The sequence below is a fragment of the Alexandromys fortis genome, unplaced genomic scaffold (genome assembly GCF_014885135.2).
Source record: "Alexandromys fortis isolate MF-2015 unplaced genomic scaffold, M_Fortis_MF-2015_v1.1 scaffold_182, whole genome shotgun sequence".
NCBI classification, from domain to species: Eukaryota; Metazoa; Chordata; class Mammalia; order Rodentia; family Cricetidae; genus Alexandromys; species Alexandromys fortis.
In genome coordinates, this window is record NW_026068068.1 from 2,003,033 (window position 1) to 2,024,010 (window position 20,978).

At 43.1% G+C, this 20,978-nt stretch overlaps 1 protein-coding gene across 6 annotated transcripts in view; it reads right to left on the reverse strand.

Annotated features, from left to right (window-relative positions):
* Positions 1-20,978, reverse strand: part of Dnah11 (dynein axonemal heavy chain 11) — a 324,204-nt gene that overhangs the window by 97,563 nt on the left and 205,663 nt on the right. For 5 of the 6 annotated variants that reach the window (XM_050120839.1, XM_050120837.1, XM_050120843.1 and 2 more), the window contains 5 exons: positions 19,054-19,167; positions 16,237-16,380; positions 15,434-15,616; positions 12,875-12,976; positions 8,703-8,837 (listed from right to left, as the gene is read on the reverse strand). In XM_050120839.1, the coding sequence (XP_049976796.1) occupies positions 8,703-8,837; positions 12,875-12,976; positions 15,434-15,616; positions 16,237-16,380; positions 19,054-19,167 (678 nt within the window). Of the gene's footprint in view, positions 1-8,698; positions 8,838-12,874; positions 12,977-15,433; positions 15,617-16,236; positions 16,381-19,053; positions 19,168-20,978 lie in introns of all 6 variants that reach the window. The other variant, XM_050120838.1, reaches the window with a different exon arrangement.

Sequence of the window (20,978 nt, forward strand, 5' to 3'; positions counted from 1 at the left end):
TCCAGTTTGCTATGCTTCTGCCTCAGTCTCTCTAGTGCTGGCTGTGCTAGCACCACGCTCAGCTGTTAAAATCCTGACTGCCTAGGCTCCCACAAAGCCAGTACTGCAGTAGGATCAAAAACCCACTGCCATTGTTCTTGAGTTCTCAGTAGTCCTAATTGTCCTGAGGTGGGTGGTCCTCGGACTTCCCACAGGACAGGGAACCCTGATTGCTCTTTGCGTGGATGAGGAAGGGGGACTTGATCGAGGGAGGGGGAGGGAAAGGGGAGGCGGCGGTGGGGAAGAGACAGAAATCTTTAATAAATAAATAAATTAATTAAAAAAATAAAGTCACACAAACTGCTTCAGCCATGGTGGCTAATGCCTATAATATAAACACTTTGAGAATTCAAAACAGAAACATCAGGAGTTATGGATTAACCTTGCTACAAAACCAGTTTGAGACCAGCTTTTGCTGTATGGGACCCTATTTGAAACACTGCAGCGACAAAAAGAATCACACATACTCACTAAAGCTTCTATTTATTAACACTAAATATAATCAATAACTAATTCATTAGAAATGTGATTCTTTACAGTCATAACTGTGGTCTCTGAACATTATTTACATTGAGGGAATATAAGGCTTACTGGGGAAGTGGCTGCTTTTGGTCTGAGACAGAAAATGTGTCAGAGCAGCCTAGATCAAATTGCCAAAACAGGAAAAAAAAAAAAAACCCTGCCAATAAAGCCTAAGAAAATAAGGTCTTGAGGATTCAGACTGAGACTGGGAAAAAAAATTATCCTTGGATAAGTGTGAAACCATTTGAGCATCATAGAGAATAAGTATCAAAATAATGCAAACAAGCACAAATCTATGAACTCCAGATACTGATGAAAAGCAAACAGTAGTTATAAGGGAGCTTTTACAGGACTAAAGGGAATTAAATATTTCATAACTGAGGCGAGACATTGAGTTATCCTTCCTTTGGGAACAACATCTCCTGATAGGTAACCAGAATCAACATAGAGAGGTTCATTACAACTCTCCTAATCCAATTAAGGAAAATGAATCATAAACATGGAAGACATGTGTGGTGACCATTTTAAGAAACAAACTAAATGAAAGACCTAGTCATCATCTGTGCCTGACAGTATCACAGAAGGCAACCAGACTCTTGTGACTCAGATGGAATCACCTGTTGCCACGCAACAAGTAAACATGCTGGAGATATCCAGTATGAATCTACCAGAATTCTACAGTTAGTTCCTAAACTGCAGGGAATCAAAGAGAAGAAAACAGCGCTGAAGACCCTGCTGGGAGACAATCAGAAAAACTCAGGATGTAGGGAATTCTACCAAAGGAAGAAGAAGAAAAGAAAAAAAAAAAAAAGAAATCTCAATCCTCAACAAAAATTTCCAGTAATAGTGGAGTTGATGTACCAAACTCTACATTCAAAGACATTTCAATGCATCACAAAATAAGACCCTTATTTTCTTTTTCAATTAAATTTTATGTTGTATAAACTTAAAAAAAGGGCCGGGCGATGGTGGCGCACGCCTTTAATCCCACACTCGGGAGGCAGAGGCAGGCGGATCTCTGTGAGTTCGAGACCAGCCTGGTCTACAGAGCTAGTGCCAGGACAGGCTCCAAAGCCACAGAGAAACCCTGTCTCGAAAAACNCTGCCGTTTCCTTAAAAATAAAGAGAAAAAAAGTAAAAAAAAAAAAAGGCAAAAAAATCTTGATAGCAGCCTGGCTGGTCTCCATTCTTACCTCCCCCCTCCCCCTTTTTTGGCAATAGCACTTTATCGCTTTAACTAAGATTTTTTTTTCTTAATATACTGGCTATGGGCTGACAGACAAAGAAAATTGTCAAACATCATTCATGTTAATTAAAACATAAAGCTTAAAAGCCATTTATTTTGAATTCTGTTAATTAAAGGATAATTCCAGTAGTAACCAAATTCAGGCCATTTTTCTAATATAATCATTAAATCAGCAGCGGTTCTCTGAGCCGTGGTAACTGATGGGCAGCCGGGCCCAGCCAACTTCAATGACAATACGCTAGGAACTGTGTTGACATCCTTCTATCTAGTGGGCTGGTCATTTAAATCTGATTTACAGGTTAAGTATGTAGAGCCCTTTATATTGGATTTGTATAAAACTGCAATAAATATGTATGGATTGCCTGAGCCGAAAGATACTCCACTAATTTACTTCATTTTGAGGCATGTAGAAAATTAATTAACATTCTAAGGACGTGAACATTAATAGGAGCGAAAATAATCAACAATTTCATACTATATGGAAAGAGAATCCTAAGAGTTTCCTCTTCCCTCTAGGAAAAAAAAAAAAAAAACAAAGCCACAGGAAACATGACTGACACAGGACACAGAAAAATAGAACGTCGGCTTCCTGCAGACCATAATAGTCCCGGATGGAGGTTCTTGGAGTTGTTCTCACCATTCCAGCTGCAGTGCACAGACAGGAGGTCCAGCTCTCTAGTCCTCCTTCCTGAATTCATTACTTTCGCTGGGGGGTGGCGTAGGCCTTTAATCCCAGCACTCGGGAGGCAGAGGCAGGTGGATCTCTGTGAGTTTGAGGCCAGCCTGGTCTACAGAGCTAGTGCCAGGACAGGCCCTAGAGTTACAGAGAAACCCTGTCTCGAAAAACAAAACAGAACAGAACAAAAAGATCTAGAATTACTTCCTTTCCTTCCTCAGCCACAGACAATCCATGCTCAGAAGGACTCTCGTGCACCTGCCTCCATCTTTGTAGTCTCTGCTTTGTAAGTGATAATAAAGTGTGCCCACTTCATTCTCCAAAACACCTTGGGACTTGAGATTACTAAACACAGACTTATTGGCTGTTGAGATCGTCAATAATTTCATTTCAGCACCCCAGCCGCATAAATCATTACTGACACTGGCTAACAAGGGTTTAAGAGTTGGAACATGTCCTGTAATAAATTTCTGGACAGTTAAAAATCACTATAATTTTATTCTAATGCATTATAGATTGCCTGTAATGTCATCCTGGCTGGGGTGACCTGTTTCTAATTTTGAACAGCTGTTCAGATCAGGAGTTAGGTAATGATTAAATATAAATTGCCTGATTTATTAGTCTGAATGGCTCAGCTTCCAGGTCAATGCTATATAGACAAAATCATCAGTCTTGATGCTTTTCAGAAGTTAACTGTCTCCTGTTCTAGTCAGAAAGAATTTATTCTCAAAGGAAAAGCTCTGACATGTTCAATTAATCCTTCAAAAATATTTTTTTTCCTATTTAACAACACACAAGCCCCTCACCCCCTTTATTGTCTGAAACAGCGTGAGTCCAGGCTTTGGGGCTATCCCTGCACAGTAAAGACAGTGGGAAAGGCCTGCTTCCACCACGCTAGAATCTCTATGGTAGAATCAGAAGCAGTCTGATTACATGACATTTTTTCTAATGTCCCTCACAAACGGGAAACACTGTAACTACTTAAATCTTACTTCATTAAGTGGAAGCAGCTATAATAACTAATAATCCCAAAATTTCTCAAGTGATCTGAAAAGAATAAATCTTCAAAGAACACTATTTTTTTTTTTAAGCAAAAGAGACTCTGACAGCTTATTCATTCAACAAGTATCTATTAATGACATTGGCCCTGGGTACTAGTCTCTCTGCTGGGACCAAATGGTTCAAAATATGTAAGGCTCCTTCCTGCTGCTGAAAAGTTTGTTTTATATTTGGCAAAAAAGAAACACACCAAAAGTATGCACTCCTCCAACAAGACTCTGGAACATTGTGGAAGATGGGGCAGAGAGACTGTAAGAGCCAGATGTTAGAGAGGACCCAGACAGACATGACCAGATCCTTGTACTCCAGAACTCACAGGAGCTGTGGTTGCCAATAGGAGCCTGTACAAGACCCAGCCAATCAGAGCTGCAGAGACTAGGTTCTGCCCCATCTGAGGAGTTTTTGGCAGGTGAGAGCTACTGAGAGAGAAGAGGCAGCTTTCTCCATTAGCATGGTCCACGGTAGGCTTCTCATGATCCACTGAATGGCCCTACACCTGTGCTCATATGGGTAGTTCCAATTAGGCTCGTGGATAATAAAACAAAAAGAAGAGGAATAATACAAATAATTGGGAGGATATGGGAAAAGGTCTTGGAGGAGTTGGAGTAGATGTAACCTAAATACATTGCCATTCATATATGAGGTTGCCAAAATTAAAAAAAAAATGTACCTACACATGTATAGACATACGTACCATGGGACACTATAAGAAAGTGCAATATAGAGAAAGTACCATACAGGTGTGTGTGTGTGTGTGTGTGTGTGTGTGAGAGAGAGAGAGAGAGAGAGAGAGAGAGAGAGAGAGAGAGAGAGAGAGAGAGAGAACTTGAGTAGGGAAAGCTAAGTATACTGTTATGCCAAGGTTTGAGCCCTACATGCTGAAGAGATCTTTTGGCAAAGAATTAAGGGAGTCAGCCACCTGTTAGATGGAACCAGGCAGGCCCTGTGAAAGAAAAGCCTGAAAGCCACAGGATGACAGTGAGGAGGACCAAGAAGGCAATGGAAATGGCAGCAAGGGATGTAGAGGCATCCAGGGAGACAAATCATTTAAGCTTTTGGGTGGTCCGTTGGGCAAGGTGGTTAGCTATTGGAGTGCTGGGGTCAAGTGGTAACATGGGCTGACGGAGCCTTCAAACTGCCTGCCCACTGCCGACTGCCAAGGAGAGAAACAGATCTCAGGGATTCAAGCTTAGTTCAGGGAGACGCTGGTGATGTGGGGGTAGCAGGAGGGTAGAGGCACCACGACTGTGAAGGGGCTTTCAAGGTAGAAGTACCGATTATATAATGAGTGGGCTGTTTGTGAGATGCTATAAAGAGCCCATCTACAACTTAAAGCTTTTGGCCAGTAGCAGAGAGGAGGGGCTGGGACTGAGAGTGGAGGCAGCCGGGCCCTGTGCTTGTGCGCTGTAACAGGAGCTTCAGAGGCTCGCTCATGGGCTACAGTTGCAACAAACTGAAACTGGATTTTAGAAAACAGGTTTGGTATAAGCCTGGTGTGGTGGCTGATGCTTGTACTATCAGTACTTCGGAAGCTGATGCAGGAGAAGCCAGACTCAGTTACACTGTGAGTGTCAGGCTGGCCTTGGCTACAGAGATAGGCTTACTCAAAAGTGAGCGTGGGGAAGGGGGACATGGGGAGCAGAGATCCAGGCCACTATGTACTCCCCTCTTTCACACCTCCCTTTTCATGCTAAGAGAATCTCGTTTTGAATAAGATGACCAAGTGTCCAACCCCTCACCATGTAGACTGTGGTTGGATGAGCCAATAATAATTCCCCAGCTTTCTAGCTGATTTTGCAGGCAGGGGTGATCATGTAACCAGGAGTCTGCTTGGCCACCGTCCAGAAGACCAGGTATTTTATAAAAGAGGAAATCCCAGCGGCCATTTCCCTCCTGAAACTGTAAGTGCATACCCTGGGGAAGTGTGCAAGGCGACAGACCATACACTGGAGCAGCTGTCTTGGGGCAGGAGGCAAAAAGCATGAGGGTCACTGCCCATGTACCAGATACGGAGAGGTATGGCAAGAGAGAAGGGGCACCGCAGTAATCGCCTTAGTGGGCACAGCATTGTTTACCCTTGGTACTTTAAAATACATGCGTAAGACAGTATAAGCCAGGTTTTCCATCAGCTCCACCTAGGTACGCTCCAGTGCTACTGCTGTAGACATCCCCGCTAACAGGGCCGCGTGATTCTTTACTTACGTACTTTCAGTTGGCATACTTTCAAGCATTCATATACTGACATTGATATGCTACTATCCCGGGTACATTAGGCAATGTACCTTATGCTTAAACAGCATCATTGAGATATAATTTTTACACCATGAAGTTTACTTTTTAAATTATATAATAGAGTTTTTAGTGTATCTGTACATTTGTATAACCTTCTTAAATATATAACCTTACATTTTTCTGCCCCTCTCTCCTCCATAACCTTCAACGATGTCTCTCAGAAATAATTCTCTAAGCCCCAGCAATATATCCTGCCCTTAACAACCATTTCTTCTTTGGGAACTTCTGTGGTGAGCCCACAAGTATTATACAGTAAATGTACAGCTGACAGAGCTATTAGACAAATCCACAGGAATATGATCTGGAGGAGAACCCATTTTACAGAGCGGCAAGGATAAGTAACTGTCAATTCTGGAGAATCTTGTGGGATCACGATGTTTCTCCCTTTTATACTACCCCAGCAGGGTCAACCTGACCTTTCCTGTATGGGCAACTGGACACCTTCCTTTACCCCGTGAAAGCACTCACTCAGCCAAATCTTTGTTTTCATCTACACGAAACTAGTTCCCCACAGCTATCCTTATTGACAGGGCTCCTTGACGAGAAAGGAGCGCCAAGCAGGAGGCACTGAGCCGAGAGCTGGTACGTCTGCTCTAACAGCACACTAAGGAAGGTGTAATCTCCTGGCCCTTTGCTCTAACCTAGCAAACTACTATTTTGTATTTACCCTTCACCTTCATTTCAATTAACACAAGATCATAGCCCAGGAAATTAACTCTTTGTACCCTTACCCCTAGAGATACAGGGAAAAACCCGAGTCCCTAAAACCAGCCTCAGAGAGAAAAAGTCTCACTTGGGTACTGGCAGGCACCCTGCTGGAGTCGAAAGCAAAATCTCCCCAAAAGAGACTCATTTAAAGCCACCCAGCTAGATGCTAATGCAAATCAAGCCCCCTAGCCTTCCTCCCAAGCCCGCGGGTTGCTATGGCTACCAGCGCTCTGTTCCCCTGGTGGCTACCAAGGAAGAAAGCGGAAATGCTCAGAAAGCTAAAGCAGAGCTGTAACGTTTACTAATGATAAACTTCCAGTTACACTTAAGAAATGTAGTTAGTGCACGAAACAGCTTCTTAGAATTCTCTAGTGATTTCAAGGCTTATCCTTAATTAATCCTCCCGATATCCGCAGGGGAGTTCATAGCCACGCCCCTCTGAGATGCAAAGTGCCCACTTGCCAGATCCTCCAGTTTTTGTGATTCTGAGAAATTACTGTCTGTATATAAGCTGGAAGCCATGTAGACTGGTAGAACGGCGAGAGAACAGAGAGAACAAGGAGAAACATCCAGAGAGCATTAGAGAGGCCACAGAAAGAACAAACGGGACATGATTAAAGGGTTTATGTGAATTAACTTATTTCGGTTTTACCCTCAGACTCTATTAGTCAGATTTTGGCCTGTTATAGCGATCTTTCTGAATCTGAGAGGTTTAGTGAGTTTATACCCAACATAAGTCTTGATAAATTTCGTATTTCTGAGCCTTTGTTTGCTTGTTAGCAAGGCATTCTCAAAGTTTATCCATGTTATAGCATTGCATGGGTATAGTACATTTTTGTGTATCTACTGACAGAATTGAGTGTTCTAATTTGGAATATTGTAAATACACTTATATACTATACAAATTCCCATTTTAAGAGGCAAGAAAACAAAGTTGAAGAACTTCAAAGACGTGCCTGGAATCATTTAGCGTGGCATGAGAGAACAAGGACAATTGGGTACCAGGAATTCACTCATGTCCAAGGTCATGTTCTTTAACTGTGCATATTTATACAAGGAACATTTAATGAGAATTACTCAAAGACTTTTATCTAATAGGAAGCCATTCATATTAGTGTGCAGTCACCCATAAAAAGAGTGAACACCACAAACATAACCAGTTAAGTATAGTCCGCTAGTAGAAGTCAATGGCAGACTACCTAGCAGCTGCCTGAGTTCTGTATTCTGTCTTAGGGAAAACACTCAAAGAACGAGAAGAGAAAAAGAAGAAAAAATAAGTAGATAACCCACTAGCCAGCACACTTCATCACCTCAAAGTGACTACAAATGGCTAAATCCAGACAAAATTGGTATTTTTTACAATTAAAACTTCATTATAAAGAACTTGTAAATACAGCATGGACAGGAGTTAACCAGAAACAAAGTCTACAAAGTCAGAACAGCCATGCGGAAGCTCTGGAGCTCATGCTGCAGTTTACAGATCACCGGTGAGAGGCATGGAAGAGGATATGAGGCTAATCGCTGTCCAGTTCTACTCCTGTCACGGATCTTTCTTTCTTCTTTGGAAGAGAAGTATGTAAACTCAGTAAACAGTGAATGTGTAAATACCGATGTCTGTCTTTTCTGATGGAAGGCTATGTAGATTTTACTGAGTTTACTAGCTACATATTAAAAACAAAAATCAGTCCTGGAGATATGACTCAGCAGTAAGAGCACTGACTGCTCTTCCAGACGAACATGGCAGCTCACAACTGTCTGTAACTACAGTTCTAGGGGGCCCAACACCCCCACACAGACATGAATGCAGACAAAACACCAAGGCACATAAAATATAGAATAAAATCTTTTTAAAAAATCAACAGATTGGTCATTGCTTGCTTTGTTTTGAGATAGAGTCTTTTGTTAGCCACCTGACTTTGAACTTGTTTTGTGGCTGAAGGTAGCCTTGAAGTCCCAGACGCAAATGCTGAGATTATAGGTATATTATTATATGCCTTTAGGCCTGGGTTTATGGTTATTGGCATCTTCTGGTAACTTGGATCTTTTATTCTAAGTAATAAAAAGTTCTATGTTAGTTAGTTGTCGACAACAAATAATCATAAAATCCAAAGTTGCCAGCCTGAATAACTCAGTGGCAATTTTAAAGAAAAGATAACTTGCCTCAAGTTCGTTCACAAGTCTGTTGGCCAGGTCAATCGTCTTATTGGTTTGATTCACCTCTTCCTGGCACCGAACCTTCTCAGCTGTTGCCTTTTCAAACGAAGCTGTAAGCTTGCTCAGATTCTGATCCAGATCCTAAAAAAGGAGTCAAAATTAACTTCAGAGATGTTTTGGTTAAGACAAACATTACAGCCATTGGAAGACACGTGCTGCCATGAAATGAACCCCCTTGTCTCCATAGTACTTTTACCACATATATTTTAAAGAAAAAAAGGAGGCTGTGGGGCTGGAGAGATGGCTCAGTGGGTAAGAACATTGCCTGCTCTTCCAAAGGTCCTGAATTCAATTCCCAGCAACCACATGGTGGCTCACAACCATCTGTAATAAGGTCTGGTGCCCTCTTCTGTTCTTCACTCATACATGCAGAAAGAATATTGTATACATAATAAATAAATAAATAAATAAATAAATATTAAAAAGTATGAATTAAAAAAAAAGAAAGGAGGCTGTGATGATGGCCAAAGTATCAGAGCCACTCCAAATCTTCCAGTAGTAGATATATTATTTATTAGTTTAGAAAAGAGACCATCTCACTTTGTAGCCCAGACAGGACTGGATTTCTCAACAGCCTCCTTCTGCCTCTCAAGTGCTGGGGTTATAGGTGTGTGCCCCGTGCCTGCCTCATTGACAGAGGCACTAACTGTGGAGGTTTACCTATGTTCTTCCACCTACTGATTCTGTTCATCTCATCCAGAGCTGAGAATGAAGGAAGATGTCAGCTACCGAACCCCTAACACCTCATCAGTCCGGCTCGACTTGGATTTTCTCTTTGAGAATTGGGTGTTGAGACTCAGACATAATCTCTTGCCTTATCAAAAAACTTGGATGTTTTGCTTTGGAGAGTGGATTTAGAGGGAGAGTATCTCCAACTATGGATGCAGAAAAGCAAACTGAAGAATGTCAGGATCACAGGTTCATGTAAGGAGAAACAAGATGAGCCGCCATCAATTCTTGAGAGTTTCTAAATGACATTCTGGGAGTTTTCTCATTTCTTGAGAATGAGCCCAGTTAGTTGGCTATATGTAGACTCTCTTAAATGCCTTAAGACAGAAAGTACCAACTAAGATGCCAGGTGATTATGAGATACCTCACTGTAGTCATCTTGCTACTTGTAAGTTCGAAGGGACCTAAGATTCATAATGCTGCTTTTGTTAGTGCATGCAAGGTTCTAAGATCTCTTGCTAATCCGAAAAGAAACACTGGGACCCCTGGAGATGGACTCACAGATGCTTGTGAGCTGCCTAAGGTGGACACTGGGAACTGAACTCAGGTCCTCTGGAAGAACAAGTTCTTCAAGGACAGCTCTTGTCTGCTCAGCGGTCTTTCCAGACCCTTATTTATTTACTCTTTGGGATAAGGTCTCAATATGTAGCTCTGACTTCCCTGGGACTCACTCTCCAGATCAGGCTGGCCTTGAACTCACAAAGATCTGCCTGCTTCTGCTTCTCATGAGCTAGAAGCTAAATTTTTGTAGTAACAAGCTGAAATAGATCTATAATGTTTATTTCCCTCTTATTTTCCAGTCAGTCACTGCTCAATTCTTATAAACTTGACCTTATTCATTCATGTGTGTTTTGTGTTGCAGTAGCAATGTAAATAATGAAATAGCTGCATCATTGACAAATATAAGCAGCCACGTGGATCCCATCTCAAAAACAAACAACAACAACAGAAAGTTTAGCTTTCTCTAATGCTGGAGCCTGTGTAAGCTATAGCATCAGACATATGGATCCGAGAGTTGACTCATGCCATTTCCTGTTAAACCTTAAACTACTGGGGTTAACTCCATGATTGCTGGGATTGACGAGTAGGTTTCTGATCCATCTGAACATGGGACACCCAATCTGTACTTCTAGGTCAGTTCCCAGTGACACACGCTACTGCTGACTTGGATCACACTGAGAGGCACTACCCTAAAGAGCCTGAATTGAAGCCTCCTTTATGTTCATCCTTAAGCCTTGTTTAAGATACATGGAAGATGGCTGAGGTGAAGACTCAGGAGCTAAAGTGCTTGCTATGTAAGTGTGAGGACATGAGTGCAGATGCCCAGAACCCAGGGAAAGCCCAGTGCAACAGCAATTACTGGTGATCTCACCACTCACTCATCAAGATGAGAGGCAGCGATTAGACTCTCTGGAAGCTGGCGGGCCATACACAATCAAGAGCAAGCAAGCTGAAAGTGAAAAGTGACACCTGGGATTATCCTCTGACCTCCATACATGCATGCACTCAGGTGTGTGTGTGCAGGCATGCTTGTATGCGTGCAAGTCTGTGTGTGTGTGTGCACGCGTGTGTGCATGTGTGTATGCATATGTGTGTCTGAGTGTGTGTCAGCACCCCCAAAGATAAATAGGTACGTAGGTAGATGATAGAGATAGAGAGATAGATAAAAGATAGGTAAGTAGATAGATGATAGAAAGATGGATGGATAGATAGATAGAAGATAGATAAAAGGTAAGTAGAAAGATGGATAGATAGATGGATAGATAGATAGATAGATAGATAGATAGATAGATAGATAGATGATTTATCTAGGCCTTGGAAAGGAAATCACTCAGCTAAATGAGCATCACACAAGGAGGGAGAATTCCTTATATATAAAGGAGGCTGGCTTTCCTCACAGAAGGCAGACTGGGCACCGGGTCACACCAATACTCGCTTATATCCACGTTGAGAGGCTGTTGTTTTCATCACAAATGGTAGATGAGGAACTGTAGGCTGGAGGGCTCCTGTGAGCTGTCAGTGTGGCGGAGCTTCTCTGTGCTACCCTGCCACTCCCCTCACCCTCTCCACGTCCACATTTCCTCCTGCTCTCTGCATTTGTCAGCTAGCCGTCATTCCACCTTGGCCCTCTGCCACAACCATTTCTGCCCCAGCTGAGGCACCCACAAAGCCCTCTCAGGCTGCCTTTGAACTTGTCTTTCCACTTTAGACATCTTCCCTTCCAGCATCCTCTCAGCTGCTGCTGGTGTCATAACCTATTACATATTTCCCAGCCATATCTAGCTCTTTAGCAGTCAGATAAAGTTGAACTTCTGCAGCATGCCAGGCTAAGAAAGCCTTTGCTTATCTTTGCAAATGCCTTTCGTCCTTTCCTGCCTTACCCTTTTCTGCTGTCAGCATTCCTGCACAGTCTCTCTGATGCCCTCGTGTATGGTGATTCTTCGAGAGTCCCACTCCTCTGTTCCTATTCCTTCATCTCCGCAGGAACGCCTTTCCTGTCCTCATCACTGTGACTCCTGAGGAGCTTTCAAAGGGCATGTCAAGTGCACCTTTACTAGCAGGTCTCTAATTTCCCTGGCTCGTAGCACTCGGTACCAGAGTTGCATTTAGATGTGCTTAGAATGTAACACCACAAGACTGGTATGTTTATAAAACTAGTAATGGTGATGATATTCATAGCTATAAACATTCCCCAAGCACTGAGTGTGTAAACTTGACCCCATGCTAAGTCTTAATATACATTACACATTTGAGCCCTGCAATCTACTTAACAAGATTATTATACAGGTTGAGAGGCCATATAAGACTTGGGGACATCTCAGGTATTCGAATACTTTTAGATTTTACAGGCTGAACATTCCTAATTTCAAACATTGGATATTCAAAATGCATCATGGTTGCATCAAAAAAGTGCTGGACTTTGAAGCTTTTGGATTTTGAATAAGGGTTCTCAGTTTGTACATAGTCACAGAAGAGAAAACCTCTGTCATCAGAGGTCAATGAACTTGTATAGGTGGAATTGTAAACAGTGGGCCCAACCCAGTAAATCTGACTCTAGGGGGCTTGACTTCAGTTTCTTTGTTCCTTCTACGAGACTGGGAAACCTAGCAGAGAAACAAACAAGCGTGTGTGAGTCCAGCACACAGAACAGAAGCACTCATAGAGAGTATGTCGGCGAACGCACTCAGAAACATCCATAGAGTTAGTATATTGGTGAACACTCAGGAACAGCCATGGAGTTAGTATGTTGGCGAACACCCTCAGAAGCATCCATGGAGTTGGAATGTCACGAAACGCACTCAGGAGAGACCAAGGTCTTTTCTGTTTGCTAAAGCGCAGGTGTGGCAGTGTGTACCGGTGGGAACCTCCTCATGGGAGGTAACACTTACCATAAGCTTCCTCCTGATAGCCTCTAGCTTTTCAGTAGCTGCAGCCAGGTCTAAATTTGTTTGGGCCAGTGCCTGGCGTTTTGGCTCCACATGGCAGTAAACCTGAAAACGCACATGGGGCATTCAGAAGGCAATGCAGATGCAAAGAGAACAGTAACCGTCCAGTCCACTCCCCCTCCCCCCCCACAGTAAATTTCCAGGGTGCAGAGCAATGTGCTCTTTGTTTCTTTGCCATTTGCTACCTCAGCAGACACAGTTTTCCACAAGCTCTCTGCTTTTCCATTACTTGTTTATTCTGGAATTTAGGGCGATAAGTACTTGCATAAAGTGTTACATAAGCCAAATACCATCAATATACTAAAATCAGTTTGTCCTGCAATGATTGACCTCACTGGAGTTATCTAATTCGGCAGAGGAGTGGTCTTGCCTGAGGGTAGAGAGTCTCTGGACGAAAGGGCAAGGAGAGGCACCCACATCACCCTAACCGCACACCTCACTTTCTGTTCCCAGCTCCTGATTACACCACGTCTGCCGTATATCGTGGTGGAGAGTCAGGGTGAATCCGATGCTATCTCCTAGTCTATAAGGGACGCACAATGTGGCCACAGAGGAGCCCTACATTCATCTCACTGCCCTGGGAACAAACTGAACTCAGCACTCGGGCACTGGACTGAGAGAGGCCACACATACTATGATTTGTCTAAACCCTCTGTGGAAGTTTCCCTGAGCAGAGACAAACAGAGCATCAAGGCTTACTTCTATAGGCCCCACACCATGAACGCTTTAGCCGGATTTCATGATGACAATTTGGGGATGACAGTATGACTGGACTCTGATTATGACATACAGCTTGCCCTGATAGAATGAATCAGCGTCTCAGAGTCCAGGTCACACCACTTCCCTCTCTGTATCTCACACTGTGGGAAGGGTTGGAGGCATGGTTGGCAGGGGTTGAATACTGGACACATGACTAAATGAAATGCTCATCTATTTTTACATTTTCCCAAAGAAGCAAAATTAATGTCATTTAAACGCCAGAACGTTGTTCTCCATCTCACCATGTCTATAATGCAGAGGTTTGTCAAGTGTTGACGCTAGCGTAGGGTTTCATTCGACTCCATACGAACTCAAGACTCGGGGATTTTCCAGGGCAACATAAAGTGACTACTTTAGTGCTGACATAATTTAGTATATGTAAACCATTTGTCACTTCTAAAACAGTGATTTGAAGTGTTGAAACTAGCTAGCCACCCTTCCCTAGAGAAGTGATGTTCTCCAACATATTATCTTCCTGTTTAGAATTATTTTAACTCTGACACACTGACTCAGTCTTAGGATTATATGCCATTTTTTTGAACTTAGACTTCTTTCTTTCTTTCCTTCTTTCTTATGTGTACAATATTCTATCCGTGTGTATGTCTGTAGGCCAGAAGAGGGCACAAAACCCCTTTACAGATGGTTGTGAGCTACCATGTGGTTGCTGGGAATTGAACTCAGGACCTTTGGAAGATCAGGCAATGCTCTTAACCTCTGAGCCATCTCTCCAGCCCGATTATATGCCATTTTTTCCAAAAACTCAGTTGCAAATAAATTTACATTTTTTTGCTGAAGTAAAAATTAACCTGATAGTAGAGATGCTCTTAGGGACTCTGTGTTCCATGATACTAACTTGCCATGTAAGAGATACCCACGGCTGCAGTTTCTGTCACGACTTGGGAGGAAGCCATTACTTTCTGACTGGACTTAAGGCCCACTCTCCAGGATGGAACATGTGCTGAGCTGTCAATTTGGGTAAGATCCTGTGGTTAGAGAGGTTCCAGGACTAGAGGGAAAGAAAATACTACTGTTGTTCACTGTGGCAGACAGACAGCTAAACTGCCTTCTCTGTAGTCCTGCTGTTTGCTATGGACAGACAGACAGCTAACTACCTTCTAAGTAGTCCTGTTTAAGCCCACACTAGTACTGCTCAGCCTAGACCAGAGAAACTTCCCTCTATGGCTAAATGGTGATGGTAAAGATTCTAAGTGGTGAAAGTGCTGAGAGTAAGTGCCTGTCTATAAACAAAGCTACTTCCTCCCTCGAGGCCCAGGACAGGCAGCAGAGCAAAGGCAAAGGCTAGAGGTCGGGCGGAATGCTATGTATGGCACACTGTCCTCTGACAGGAGCTCAGGAGCAGCTGTGGACTCTGCACAAGGCCGGCACAAGCTTGGCTAGGTAAGATTCTCAGGGATGGAGGAACAGGTCAGGAGGCTCCCCAGCTACGGAGAGCCCTTGGTTGTCAGGTGGGGTGTCACTTTCTGTGGTACTGCAGCAGCTGGTTGAGTTGCCCATGCTTTAGTAAACAGTCCTCCCAAACTTGTGCTCACACAAGGAACCCCAATTAAACCCAGGGAGTCAAAATTTTTCTGAAGACATGAAATAGGGGACTAGCTGGGAAGGGAAGGAGATCAAGAGAAGTGGGGAGAGAAGAGGGAGTAACGGGAGTGAAAAGGGTCACAATACATTGTACATGGAATGCAACTGTCAAGAAAGAGAAAGCAATTTTTAAAAAACTGTTACCTCGTAGAATTTAATGATGTTGATGACCCAGGCACAGAGACCAGCGGCTGCAAAAGACTTGGTCCGAATCAGGTTTGGATTAAACTCCGGGTCTTTCAAATATTGTTCATTCACCACTTTTAGACAGTTCTCTGGAATGTGTTCTTTATCGTAGTTAATTAACGCTTGCAGGAAATCGTCGACCTGCAGAGCGAAAGGACTTACTGCAATGAGCCCATTCTGGCTGCAGAGAAAATTCCAAGATCCAGAGTTAAAATCAGCTTTCCAGACTCGCGCTACAAAGGCACAATGGCACACTGCACTTATCCCACTGTTCGGCTTTGTCAGGCTTTACAGTATGAAGTTAGAATTAGCAATGGACACTTTTAAAACCTCTTCTGTGCCAGCTCAGGAGGTGCTCGTGGTTTGAAGAAAAGAAAGGCAGGAGAGCAAAGGCAAAAGCACATACCCGCTGCCCTCTGCTTCACCTTCTTATACATTACTAACACTTTTTTCCAGCCTAAGAAATCTGTGTCATTTTCTCCCTTCTACACTTAGCCGCTTTCAAAATTTTGCAAATAATTAGCAACCTTCTACCTGCTGCTGGCATTGACTTAGGTCCGCCACAACCCCATGCTAGCCTCCAGCAACAGCTGGGTTCCACTCTAAGGAACGGTGGCTGCTGACGTGGACCAGCTATGGAGATGGTGCCTGCTGACTTAAAACTGATTTAAGCATTTTTTTTTTCTGTCAAGTACACCTGTAGTAATAAGAATGTTAAGAAGTCATTGAGATTTCCCCTCTGCCGCTTGGGCTAACGATACCTTCCCCATGAAGATTTTAGCTGCTTTCCAGCTCCGGTCTCTTGGCACTCTGCCGCGGGGGGCCATGAGAACCATCACAGCAGCAGTGACATTGGTAACAGCGTTTGGGGGATTGGGGAAGGTTTTCAGCTCCGTGAGGTTCACCTGAAAAAAAAAAGCGCAGTTACACAGACACTCAGATGAGGGGCTCTGGGGGTCACTCAGTTTCCAGCTGACCTTCAGCCCCCCACTTCCTAACAGTTTCTTGCAGGCTGGCTTTTAATTTAGGGGCCTCAGTCCTGCCTGGGTACTTCTCTGATATTCTGGAAATTTTGATGCTTCCAAAGAAAAAAACAAAAACAAACAAAACCAAAACCAAATCAAAACAGTCCTGGAGATCTGCAGGTACAGAAGCCAGGAGATTTTGTGCATGCATAGACTATGTATGGATTCCAGCCCACGATGTAATGTACTTGTACTTTAAGCAGGCCCTCCCTGTAAACATTATTCTCTAGGTCAGTGTATCTTAATTCTACTTTTCTGCTTTGAACGTATAAGTACAGACACCTCTTCCTTAAACCACAGTGGATCTTAACTGGGAAGGGGTTCATGGATGCTCAAATGCCTTTCTCACTGCTTGATTCCCTCAGTGCAGAATACTGACTCATTGTCAGTGGATTTGGTGGTTAAATTATAGTAAGGGAGGGAAGATACTCTGGGGGCAGAAATTAGTATTTATTATAGAAGGAAAGAGGGGAGGAAGGGAGGGGAGTGGAGAAAAACGTATAGCGCATTAAAAACAATTAAAAAAAGAAAAAAGAGGTACACATAGTTTCATAATGTATGATTTAAAAGCAAAATCAAATGTGTCTTACTCAAAACTATTTCTACAAAGAGTAGGGTAAGCAGAGCAAGAGCAGAGTGCAAATGAGCGCTGTTAATGCTAGTGAGCGCTAGTTAGCTAGTTAGCTCTGCATCACCCAAACACACTCCACACACACACACACACACACTTCTGCACCCCAGGTGATATTGGTTTGTTTTGTTTGATTAAAGAATTGGGTCTCAGGTTGTCCAAATAGCTAGAAATGACGTCAAACTGGACTACTGGAGGACTTCTGGCAGTTACATAAAGCCAACATTCCTCAGAACTTATGAACACGGCTCCTATCTGCCCAAAGGAGACACCAAAGCCCATGCCAGCCTCCAGCCTCTCCTAGTATCACAAGTACCTGGTATACATCTCAAAGTCTCCACAGTAGCCTGCTGGCTTCTCACCTCCCTAGCAATACCTGCTCTATTCTCTTTATAAGGCTATATTCTCCATCTCTCTTACATTGTTCCCTCTCTTACAGAGAGCCCTGGTCATCTCCACTCTGCAGGAGACATTCACTGTACTTCTCTTTCTCTGCTTTGGACTCTTTAGCTGCCTCTGGCTCTCTCTCTCTCTCTCTCTCTCTCTCTCTCTCTCTCTCTCTCTCTCACACCAATAAAAACATTAGCCCTATGATAAAGTGGTCACATTGGCAGTGTCCTCGGTGTACCTGCTCACATAACAATGAGTAGATATATTTAGAGAAAAATTCACAAATTTAAGGAAAGACAGAAAGAAATAAACATTCCATTAGTCAGAAGTAATCTGTTAATTTTCTACTATTTTAACTTTGATTATTTTATAATTTCTATCAAACAAATGAGTCATGGTGCCTCAGTGTGTTTACTGACTTACTGTGAACACTTCTCTTTTGTTCAGCAAAATTTAACAATATCATTTTAGGGAAGCAGACTAAGCATGCAATAACCTCTCATAGTATAATTACATTCTTAACAATTTTCAGTTTTATGATAACAGTATAAAACTCTTACAAGGCTTTGTTCTTGATCAAATAGTTTCTAAACAAACAAACAAAAAAGATCCAAAAAGGAATTGAGGATTTTCTGAGGATTTTCTTGGAAAAGCAGTGAAATTTAGATCCTTCTACCTTTAGAGCTGAATCTCATGATTCAGGCCTACAAAATTTCCTGGGATTCTTTCTGGTGGCCTGGAGTGCAACAGGACTAGACTATCTGCAGGCTTTAAAAATACCAGTGCCCAGAGTCTCCCTTGCAATACGGTGTGCTGAACACAGACCAGTTCTCTCATATGAATCGGGATGCTCCATGAGGTCATTCTCCAGGGCAAAGCGGAGGAGATGGCAGGGATCTTGGGATCTTTGGTCCTATCACTGACAGTATGAGGGCTTCTTATGTTTTTATATTTGAGAGGAAATAAAGAACTCTTTGGCTAGTTCTCAGAGTCGCACATAATATGAAAGATAGGAGCAATCGTTACTCATTGGGACAGCCTCCTGGAAGGCTGGAAGGCCAACTCCTCAGGGCTAGCAGCATTTAGTAGGCTATGGCTGTGGCATGCAGCAGGGCCTTGGGAGCTAACAGGTATTCAGAGTCACAGAGTCCTGCTCTAGGGTACCTTCCGTTGCTCTCGTCTTTATTTACCCACCATTCCACTGTCCATGAGTCAGTGCTCTGCACCGAGGGAATTCAGCGTAGGAAAGACATTAGCATCCATGGATCCCTCCCCGTTGGGCGTCACTGTGGTGTAAGGGGGGGCGGTGTCTGTACTTATGAATTTAAAGCAGAAAAACAGAATTAAGACACCCTGACCTAGAGAATGAGATGGGCGGGAAAGAAGTGGAACTATAAAGATGACCTCAAGGGTTCGCTAAACTTTGGTGTGTTCTGTCCTTTTGCAAGGCTTTGTGGCTACATGAGCCATCCGCTCCGTCTCATGACCTTTGACTATTTATGAACCTCCCACCAGCCAAGAACCCACTTTACCCTGTTGAGTGTATTGAGCGCAGCCTTAGCAGCCACCAGGGCAGGCTCAGCCTTGAGCAGATCAGCCTCACACTCTCTCTGCTTCTGGGATACTTCAGTTTGAATGGCAGCCACCTAATTAGAGAGGATGATTAGAGAGGGAAAGCCCTTGAGCCGCTCCCCATTGTTGTCTCCAGCACAAAACATGGACTGACTCGGACGTGCTATCAGGCAACACATTTGTCTATATTTGCAACAGGTGAGTAATTTACCCTCAGCACAGTGTGTGCACAGAGCTCTGGAAAGCAAACACAACAACAAACTCAAAACCAAGCAGACTTAATATCAAAGTGCTCCAAAAGGGCTTTTCGTCACTTGATTATAAGATGCCCCTAATAATTAAACCAAACAAAAAAATGAAGTAAATAAAAAACCAGAAGTAAGCAGCCATCTTTCTGTTTTCTACTTTTCCTTTTAGATTTCCCCAAACAAATTAAGAGGTAATCCAGCTGAACCAAGAAGTCGGTCCACAGAATGTTTTAGAATTCTCCATCTAATTCTTACTAGTGTGTGTTTAGCAGCCCTGCCGGCCATTCTCTTTAGAATATAGGCAAGAAACAGGGAGATGGCCCAGTTAGTGCAGTGCTTGCTGGTGTCACACAGCTGCACACATACAAACATATGCACACATACATACAAACATGGGAAGCTCTTTTGTTCAGAACAGAAAATCCATTGTTCTGTGGTCATGGTTTGCATGTTTCACCAATGACAGAATTTTTATTTTATTTTATTTTTTAAAAAGATTAACAAGCGGCTTCTCCAAGTAAGAAGCTACTGATGCACCCAAGTGTTTCACAGGTAACTCAATACCCCGACACCCCCCTTTCTGATGTCTGTCCTCTTGGCAGAGATCTGCACCAGCCTCCCTATGGGAAGCTGAGCTGGGAACTTGAACTAACCAGTGTGTGAGGCTGGAGTTCGTCGACCTTCCCCTTGCAGGATGCTGTAAAATTTTAATGCCAGATAAGAGTGAGTTTTTATCCTCAGCAGATTTGAGTTTCACACTGTGGCACTGGGCACCAGGATGAAGTCTCGGTGGAAGGCTTCTTGGGGTGAGGGTGATTGTGAGGAATAAAGTTGGAACGAATGTGCATTTCTTCAGATGTGTTTGGAATGAGCAGGTTCAACCACACCATCAAATTAAACACGGCTCACGACAAATTATGTTGTCTGCTGCGGCTTTATTAGCAGTAATTAGCCTTCTCCTGATTAAGCATTATTTTGCTGTGTACTGTACCTTTTCTGAACATAATTGCTGCAGGGTAGATCTGTGATCTCCCGCTAACACACACACAGCCGCTGCTAACGTCAATAAGAAAGCGCTGCACGCTTCCTAAGAACTCCTCCAAAACCACACCCCCAGGCCAGGCCCCAAGTGGACCACAGAGAGGCTAAACACACGATGACAGGTGTCAAGAGAACACGACCACAGACGAGCGTGTATATGGGGGAGAGTCGGGCATATCGGTCTCACAAAGACACAGAGTTTGCCGATGTCCCTTATAACATTGATAATAACATCATTTTAAAATAATTTTTCTTTGGTCTTATCATCATAGATCTTTTGGCACTAAATGGAACTGTGAAGACTGTTCTTGTTCCTTGGGTTCCTAGACTGCTTATAGAGTATACTTCCTTTGGATAATTTTTACAGACAAGGCAATATACAAATGAGGAAAACACCCTAGGTTGGTGAACTCTCTTTTCATCCCTAATATTTTTCACCCTAAAATACAATAATATCATAGCACTGGAAAGCTTATTGATCCTAATGACTCAGTAAGCTGCAGCACGTAACTTCCTCTGTTGAGTGGCTGCAAGGCTCAGCCTGGAGAAGGACAATGAGCTGTATGCAGTGCCTGAATATCTGCTTTCCCTCTACC